Genomic DNA, 10,022 nt, shown 5'->3' with positions numbered 1-10,022 from the left:
AAAATAATTAACTAAATAAAGATAACCTTGTTTAAAAGCATTTCAAAGTACGTTAAGCAATGTTAAAAATATTATATTAAAGATAAAGGAATATGACTTAAGTAAATTCTCTTGAACTTTTGAAATTTCCTAAATAAAACATAATTACTCTTGGATGTCAATGTTTCTTAAACAAGGAGAGGCCTCTCCTTTACTTCCCCATGAAAACTAGCCGATGTCTTAATGTAGAAAGAAATTAGAGGAGCAATCTTACCCACATTTTATGGCTAGGTTGTGGATTAGAGGAAATTTTCAATGAGATGGAATTGAAAGGATGATCATGCAGCTTAAATGTTGAAGAATAAAGAGTGAAGAAGTGAAAGAGGTAGCTAATAAGGCTTTAATGAAGTTAGCAAATCACAAAAGTTCTATTTGTAGCCTCATGCCTACTAACTCCACCTTTTCTTTTGTTTTCTTTTATGCCACATATACCAAAAGAAAACCCAAATCATCATGAAGCCAAATTGATTTTGCTATTCTCCTCACTCCAATCCACCATTTTTAAGCTCTCATTTCATCAACCAAATATAAAAATTATTTTCCATCTCAAAGTAAAAAAAAAATAATAATTCACACACACCTTAAATGTACAGCTGATTTAATTAGAGATTAAATTATTTTTATTTTTTTAATTAATTTCACACACCTATATTATAGAAAGAAAAAAAAAATCCTCACAGTATTTGGGGCAACTTTGATTTGTCATTCAAAGTGTACACCAACACACTTTACCAACCTGTTGTTTGACAAAAATTGAAAACAAGTTTTATTCCTTTTCTTTCCAAAATACTTTACTTAAATTACGTCATAAATTTAACATATTTCCGTTACTAGATGAAATAATTTTCACATAATTTCAACCAAGAAATATATATTAAGGGTGAAAATATTTTTCCCTTAATTTCAATCAAAATATATTTTTACAACAATTAAGGATTCTTTTTTTATTTAAAATAGTGTTTTTCAATCTTTCAACTTAAAAGCTTATTTTCTTAATATTTTGCTGAAATATAGAAAACAATCTGTATAAGTACTTATTATGCTATTATCAACGTCAATAATGTTTTTCGGTAGAACTTTTTATATTTTCTTATTGATAAATAACTTACACATAAAACTTGCATATTAAAATATATATATATATATATATATATATATATATATATATATATATATATATATATATATATATAAGTAACTGTAGTTATTGATAATATAGAATTCGTATTCAGCAGTTTAACTTTGGTATCTTTTGTAGTTTTGAGTAAAAAAAAAGTTTTGTAAAGAGGCAAAATGATTGGCAGAATAATACGAAAAGAAAATTAAAGCAAGATAAATTACATCAAATTAAACTAAGTAAATGAGATTAATGAACAAATTTCCTTAAAATGAAAGATATATCAGAATGCAGTCGTTCTGTTGAACCGTCCACCATTTTCAAAATTGGAATTATTAGTGTTGTTGGTATTATTTGACAGAGTTTTGTATGATGAATTCAAAACCATTTGGAAAACACACCAACAACTTTCGTACATAGTCTAAATCAATGGTTACAAATTCTTTTATGGCTAGACAGACGTGTCCCCTTTATATTTCATTAACTTTAGGACAATTAAAATAAACAAATGCCAAATGTCAAAATTAAGAATGAAGTCAGGTCATAATATCTTTTATTATAGCTTATTGATATTATATGCTTCTAAAGTTTTCATGGCAAAGATTGTTTCACTTTTAACTAATAAAAACTTCAGCTCATATTTAACTATAATAATATAAAAGACAAAATTAACACGAAGAGAAAAATAATAAAAGAATGGATGAAATATTAAAAACAAAGAGAAAGTTAGAAAAAATAAAGAAATTAGAAAATTTAACCTAAAATTTTTACATAGTGTAGTTTAATAGCTATAAAATATTGTTATGATCTTTCCATCCAACCAAAGTATTTTTTTTTATATGTAATTGTTTGTCTATTTGTCTTTCTTCTCGATCTCCATTAAACTAAACAATATATTAAGAAATAAACTATTTTCTTTAGGAATAGATCATTGACTCTTTTTTTTAAAAAAAAATATCACGTAATTTTAGTTACTTTTACTTAATTTTTAGCTAGTTTTTTTTTTATATATTTTTTGAAAACTTGAAATTGATTATTGAACACATGAAAGTTAATTAAAGTTACATGATTTCTTTCGGAAAAAAATTATTAAATTTATCCCCATTTATTTTAGGATAATAATATTTTCACACTCAAAAATATTTTACACTTATTTAATAATATTCTTCATTATATTTTATTTTATTTACATAAATACAAAAGTTTATTTTTTTCATGATTATTTTACATTTATAATGTGTTATTGTAGGCTGAGAGTCGACCAATCAGGTACGAATGCTTGCTGAGTTGAATGGATCCAGTTGTCACAGTGTAGAAGAAAACTTCCTAGTCGATTGGGCTAAATAGCGGTTAAGCTGAGTTAAGGCATAATTAATATATAGTAACTGTTATTGATGAATGGTTAATGTTAACATTAATAACCATTAAGAGGTAAATTAATACGTTTTATTCTTTTAAATTTTATAAATAGAAATTTAATTTCGAGTTAATATACATTTTTCTATCATTGAATTACTTTATATCTCCAAAAAAAAAAATACTGACTCTGATCGGTCACCCAAAACAAAGAAAAGAACATAAGTTTGTTCGGACAGAAAAATTGAGCAGAAATTATCTTCCTCCCAATAGAAACATCATGAATTGTTAAATAATTTTTTTTTTCATTCTTTTTAAATTCGAATTCGTTTTCGGGTAGCAAAGTTGAAAAAATTTAAAACTAAATAGATAGCATAGGAAAGAAATTTAAAACGCAATGAAAGAAAGTGTGGAAAGGAGAATATTCTTTTGAAAAGTGGATGCCAACTCCAATTATTTGTGGACATGACTGCATGACAACATGATATTGTTGTGTGATAGATTTTCCATTTTCTGCAAATGTAGTGGTAACACAACCCTAGTTCAAATGATGAACACCTTTTTCAGAACGGAAAGAACGTTGCTGAGTGCTGCCACTTCATACCTATCTTTTACTTACTCATCCTCTTCTCTTCATACAAATCAAGAATTCAAGATCCATGACGTCGTGTTGAAGTGGTCAACATTCCATCTACGTTAACGTCACATCACCGTTTATCCACATTTCTCTGAAAACGAAAATGGACACCACCCACCAATCTTTCTTTTTATCAAATTAATATACCTATTTCTTTATTTTAAAACTCTTTATTTTTAATATATTATGAGAGAACTTTATTTATTCAAGGGAAGTGGTTATTAAGAATCTTAGTTGAAACTTTTACATGAAAAAAAAAATTAAAAAAACTAATGGAATATAAGAAAAACAATATTCACAAATATTAAATCTTCAATTATGTTGAAAGTGATGTAAGTTTGTTATATATAGATAATTCATTTTTTTATTATTTCTTAGTGTATCTTTCTTAAAAATAATTAATCTTGATGTTGAAGTTGATGATTTGTTTTTGTGTTTGTCTCTTGTCTTCAATTGTCCTAAAATCTATTATGAGACGATTAAGAATATATAGTATGAGTTAGAAAATTTCTTATAGACAACTCATATATTAATTATATTAATAGTGATAAATATGTATTGGAAAAGTTTCTAATATGGACAGTTTATGTGATAAATATCTCCAGTGTTATTTACTAAAAAAAATCTAGGAGTAATCACGTTTTTAACAATAATAATCTTGTCCTCACCTGTTTAGTTTAGGAAATTAGAGAAAAAAAATTGTCTTAATTTTCATGGGGTAAGTTTGTAGTTGATTATTGTATCTATTAAAAAATCATTTTAAACTTATATGTAGGTACTTGTTAAAATAGAAAAGAAAATATTTATAGACATAAAATATATTTAGAATTATCCTAAATACTTGTACAAGTACTCTTAAACCTTAGATTTTAAGGTTCTAGATTCCTTGCCTCCACTGACAATAAATCTCCTCCTATATTTTGTGTGCGTTATTTATGAGTTTCTTTTTCCTGTTTTTTTGAGCGAATAATTTCTTGCACTTATTCGATAATAAATATACTGAAAATGAGAATTTACAGTTTAGAATATACTGAAAAGTATAATCTAGAAAAAGAAAACTCTGTAGGTAGTAGGGATAAAAATGTGAGTTTTAATAATTTTTTTCGTGCATAATAATAAAAATTGCATTTGTAATGTTTAATGAAGAAAGCTTGCGTTTGGTTGTGTTTGGTGGATGAGCGTCATCGCAATGGTGTTAATTGTCATTCTGTAATTTAGAATGATTGGGCAATTAGATGAAGAGCATGAATCTTAATTATGTCGTTATTAAATTAAATTTAAAATATGTAATCAGGGTCTCATTATGAGAAAAAATGACTAAACTTATTCGGATTCACATGATGATCGTGTGGTTGCTGATAGTGCCAACTTTGAAATTTTTGTTAACCCGTACATAGAAGACACATGTTTGTTTCCAATCCTCAGTATATTTTGCAACTGATTGAGGAGCTGCGTCATCGCTCGCTGAACACATCTATCATTAATCTCTTACTAAATATTATTTTCACTTTTTAACTTTCATTACTTATCATCAATTTTAAATTTTTTAACTACTAACATTCTTTTAATACGGTAACATGTATCTAGACACTTTACATTAGTCACAAGCAAGGCATGCTTAACGCACACCATATTACTGTTATGGATGATGATATTTTGATAACACTTTTCGATAATTTTTTTTATAACAGAACATATGTCATCACTTTATTAGTCTATTTGAATTTATGTTTAAAAAAATATTTAAAACGAACCAATAACAAACTGTCATTGTAAAAAAATTGTTAAAACAATTTTTTTCTACTATTAATTGAAAATTAAAAATATTGTATTTAAACCATTCGAATTGTATATAAACCATGACAAATGATTGATGTAAATAGACAAGATGTAAAATAAAAAAGATATAACTTCTAATGACAGAATTCCACCACAAAAAATGAATAAAAAGCAAAAGGAAAACTTTTGTACTCTTTTTTCTTCAAGGATTATTGCATGGACCAAATAATGATGTATTGGTTTGGTGAAAAACATTCTGATATGGTAGGTTTAACTATTGAGAGAGGACACAAAAATTGGCTGCTGAGTACAGAATTAAGTGGGAATAACATTCTAATTGAATATTAGTTGATAAGGATATAGACGTCCTTGCACTGGTTCTTTGAACCATGTGCAAAAGTCAGTAACAGATATACATGTGAAATAGTTCTGACCCCTCATTGGTGCATGCATGCCTGTGACGCATGTACTAGGAATAGTAAAATTTATCCCATCACCCAATCACTAGCATGCAAGGAAACCCACCTTCAAAGATAAAACCACCACCAATCTCCTTTCAAACATTTCAAACACCTTCATTTCATCTCTCTGCAAACCCTTCACTTCATAACTCCCCTTTTCTTCTCCCTAACCAAGTTCATATTTTTCACTCAATGGATGCTACCACAACCTCTGAACTTCCCCCTGGCTTTAGGTTTCACCCAACGGACGAGGAACTAATCGTTTATTACCTCTGCAACCAAGCCACATCAAAGCCCTGCCCTGCTTCTATCATCCCAGAAGTCGATCTCTACAAGTTTGATCCATGGGAATTGCCAGGTATATATATAGTAACATCACTAACCACAATGTCTCTCTCTAAATGTTTCACTTGTTTCATCTTCTTCTTATGAACATCCCTTGGAATCCAGATAAAACAGAGTTTGGAGAAAATGAATGGTATTTCTTTAGTCCACGAGACAGAAAGTACCCAAACGGGGTGAGGCCGAACAGAGCAACAGTGTCTGGGTATTGGAAGGCCACTGGCACTGACAAGGCGATCTATAGTGGATCTAAGCTTGTGGGGGTGAAGAAATCCTTAGTATTTTACAAGGGTAGGCCACCAAAGGGTGACAAGACTGATTGGATTATGCATGAATACCGATTGGCGGAATCAAAACAATCGGCTAACAGGAAAATTGGGTCCATGAGGGTAAAACTTTTAAGCCTTGTGCTCCTCACTTTGTGAAATTTATCAACTTATTTTACCATTCAGTAATGTTAATTTATGATTGACATTTCCCTTGGTTTTTGGATGTTTCATCAGCTGGATGACTGGGTCCTGTGCAGGATTTATAAGAAGAAGAACATCGGAAAAGCAGAGCACAAGGAGGCACAGCCAAAAGTTCAAATGACTGATCTTGTAGCTGAAAACAATGATGAGCAGAAAATGATGATGAACCTTCCCAGGACTTGGTCCCTCACTTACCTTTTGGATATGAATTACTTGGGTCCAATTTTATCTGATGGCCCCTATTGCTCAACGTTTGATTTTCAAACGAGCAATGCCAATATTGGAATTGACCCCTTAGTAAAATCTCAACCGGTTGAAATGGCCAACAATTATGTAGCAGGCTCAGGGAAGTACTGAGTGAAACAGAGTAGCAACATTGACCACAAGTATATGTGAAGCAGATGAAAGATCTACTAGGATAGGAAAAAACAAAAACAGAGTTAGATTGTTGTCTAGTCATGACGATAAGCTTCGTCCATAAAATAATCATGAAGACTCTATGTGCCAAGTATGTCAAATATGTTATGTCAAAAAATGTATTTTCAATGTGTTATTGACACTTATTGTATAGAAGGAGAAGTTAGACGCCTCTTAATTAAGGTTGATACATGATTAGTTACATTCCTTATCTTGATTCGGTCAAGCCACATGCTTTGATCATGCTTAGGAAGCATGTGAAACTAGATATGGTCGCTCACTTTTTGTAAACAATACAATGATCATTATTTTGACCAATGATATATTTGGCAAATTCTGCACTATGTGTCAATAATTGAAGCCAAATTGGTTTCCAAAGTTAACGTGAATCTTTCTACATTGTCTTATCCAAAAGATGACGGAAGTGTTGATTGAAAAAAAACAAAGGTCGTTGAACCGCGTGGAAAGCTATGAAATGCGTGTCAATGAGATTGGTTTATGCTTGGCTAATATTAACAATAAGGGTTTGTATTAAATATGCTAATAACAAGGGGAATGATAATGACACATTTTGGAGTTTTAATTAATAACTACTAATCCTAGTATGTTCATCGTCATGAACTAAAAGTCAAACTAGAAAAGTAGAATTTCAAATAAATTCCCTTGAGTGAGTCTAATTATTGTTTTCATTGATGTGTTATTATCTTATTGGTAGAATCTTTGCATTCTTAGTATTGGAACGGAGTAAGAAGTAGATCAGATCAAGCTTTTCTTAAATGAATAAATATAGAAGATTCTAAAGAAAACGATAAGGTAAAAATAATCAAGATCACATCACCTTGGATGATAATCTTTATTGTCACTTTAGAATTTTCTTAAAATCGGTTAATTTTCCAACGATCAAGCATAATCGTTTTTCTTCCACATTTGAAGACATTTTCACAAGCAATATGTAGCAATGTTTATGACATACCACTTAATCAATTATCAAACCCATTATAAAAAAGATCATGATATTCTACATGAATTTAACAAAAATTTGACAACTGTAAGCTTTTAATTGGTTTAATTTGAATTTTTTATTTTTATTTTAAAATCTGATTTGGATAAGGTTGAAGATTGGATTTCGAAACTGCCCTCTCCTTTGTTTCACATTTTATTACTCTCTTCTCTCTCCATTTTAGACATTTCATTTTCATCTCAACTCCTTTCTTCATAGCACTCTCTTCTCCCTCCTCCACTTTTAGGGTTTTTATTTTGATTTCAATCTCTCTCCTCCATTTTCGTTTTGTGCATTGCTTGCCCCATTGGAAGTGTGTGTTTCTCTGTGGAGTTCGTGCTCTGCGTTCACCGAAAGTTTGTTTAAAGTTTCTCTTTCTCTCTTCGTTTTTGTGTGCAATGGATTCGATCCATGACATTGGTTCTTCGAAGTATGTACTTCCTTCGTTTGACATATTCGTATTTTGGGGTTGGGTTGTTCGTTGTGTCCTTTATTGGTTATTTTGTTGGTTTGTTGTTATGGATTGTGGGTTTTTTCGGTACTTGATACAAGAAATGTAATTTTATTTTCTTCTGCAGTTGTTTGTTTGTCATTCATTGAAAACCAACTGGTTTGAATGATATTTTGACTGAGGAGCAGAAGGCTATTATTTCCAAGACTCCATTTCAATGGTTTTTAGAACTAAATGATAACCTTAAGATTGGTAGGAATATTCTTAGCGATTTATTGATTATATGGGTTGATGAGAGGGGTGATTTTTCATTTAGAGAAAGATTCGTGGAATTGAAGGAAGTAGATGTTACGTTAAGTTTAGGCTTGGGTTTAGTTGGTGATAACATAATATTAAATGAAAAGAAACTTAAAAAGAGTGAATGTAGAAAGTACTTTGGTGATGGAAAACATGAACGGCAGTTGATCTACAATTTTATCTTGAAAAAACAGAAAAAGTTGTCTTCCTTACATATTTGTAGCTTGTACATTTTGGTGGGCATTAGTGAGGTGTTGTTATCTAATCGTAACACAATAATATTTCCAATTTTGTTCGAAATTGTTGATATAATAAGTGATTTGGGTAATTTTTGTTGGGGTCGTATAGTGTATCATTATGTAGTTAGTAGTTTATGCAAAGCTTCTACAACTTGGAAGAAAGGAAAAGGTGCAACAAATATGTATGTGGATGGTTGTGTGTATGTGTTGTAGGTAAATTTTCTACTTTCATTATTTGTGGGTAATGAACTGAGATTACTAATTATGATTTATATGTTGCATTGGATGAATAAAAATGCTGGTGACAAGTTCATCAAACGTGCAATGAAGACGGGTGTGGTATGTAGTACATTTTTTTATTAAATTTGTTAGAATGAATGGTTTTATACAATGATAATTGTGATTAATTTACATATGGTTAATGATTATGGTGCATTAAGGAACGAAATGAGTGAGCCATTTTTGAAAGTGTCACTTAATCCAACTATAAAGGATTTAAAGAAATGAATAAAGACAACATGAAATAAGAAAAAGAAAAAATAGATTGATGTTGCTTTAGATGAACAAGAGGCTCTAATTGAAGAACTTCAAGAAGAGTTCTATGCATTGCGGGCTGAGCTGCTTGAAGAGAAGAATAAAGATGAAGGTAGTTACTCAAGTGAAGGTGGTTACACTACGCCTTGTGAAAAAGATGACTTTGAATGTGAGGGAGGAATTGCTAGCCATGACACTGTTAAGAAGGAAGCGGTACGTCGAAAGCATTACAAAAGTCAAGCTTAGAACTCCCTACATTGGATATAGTACAAAACTTGAGTCTGATGCTGTTGTAATCAATTACAGGGGCTTGGTAATCGCTTACCAATGGAAAAATCCCCTTTTGTACCAAAAGTTCATGAGTGCTCCCTAGGACTGGCTGAAGCGCTCCCCAAGGGTCCTGACTAGTGTGTTTGCAATGTTTTGTGTATTGGTTAACCCTGTTGGCCATGGTTAAAGGTGTCCACAACAACAAATTTCAAGTTAGGTAAGTATTATGTGGATGGAAGACCAAGCTAAGGTGTTTCTAGGTTGAGAGATCATGTCCTGCAGATTTGACACAGGTCTGATGCTGCTGTAATCGATTACAGGGGCCTAGTAATCGTTTACCAGTGGAAAAATCCCCTTTTGTATCAAAAGCTTCGAAAGAAATGGTCATTAAGCTTGATGATTTGTACTGAACATAAATAGAGCTCTTGGAGGAGATCTAGATGAGATTGGAAGAGAGAGAAAAAGTTGAACTGGAGAGAGAGAAAGTTGCACAGTAGAGGAAAGAAGAGAAAAAGTACACCATGTCAACATGGATTTAATGTCGTTATTGTCAACTTAACGGACAAAACCTTATTCATAAAATTTTCATAACATAGGGGCTCAATGCTTCATT

General features: G+C 30.8%; 1 protein-coding gene across 1 annotated transcript; it reads left to right on the top strand.

The window, feature by feature from the left end:
- The first annotated feature begins 5,417 nt into the window (after positions 1-5,417).
- Positions 5,418-6,962, top strand: LOC106766691 (NAC transcription factor 29). The gene is made up of 3 exons (XM_014651405.2): positions 5,418-5,747; positions 5,840-6,120; positions 6,235-6,962. Exons 1-3 carry the CDS (start codon positions 5,438-5,440, stop codon positions 6,556-6,558), a joined length of 915 nt encoding a protein of 304 aa, XP_014506891.1. The 5' UTR covers positions 5,418-5,437; the 3' UTR covers positions 6,559-6,962.
- Positions 6,963-10,022: the final 3,060 nt, after the last annotated feature.

This window comes from Vigna radiata, chromosome 7 (assembly GCF_000741045.1).
Source record: "Vigna radiata var. radiata cultivar VC1973A chromosome 7, Vradiata_ver6, whole genome shotgun sequence".
NCBI lineage: Eukaryota > Viridiplantae > Streptophyta > Magnoliopsida > Fabales > Fabaceae > Vigna > Vigna radiata.
Note: the sequence above shows the minus strand (reverse complement) of the source record. Positions and strands in the feature narration are given on the sequence as shown.

Coding starts and splice junctions, on each gene's coding strand:
- LOC106766691 (XM_014651405.2), top strand. CDS start 5,438: ATGCAAGGAAACCCACCTTCAAAGATAAAACCACCACCAATCTCCTTT. Junction 5,748..5,839: donor TGATCCATGGGAATTGCCAG/GTATATATATAG, acceptor CTTGGAATCCAG/ATAAAACAGAGTTTGGAGAA. Junction 6,121..6,234: donor GGAAAATTGGGTCCATGAGG/GTAAAACTTTTA, acceptor ATGTTTCATCAG/CTGGATGACTGGGTCCTGTG.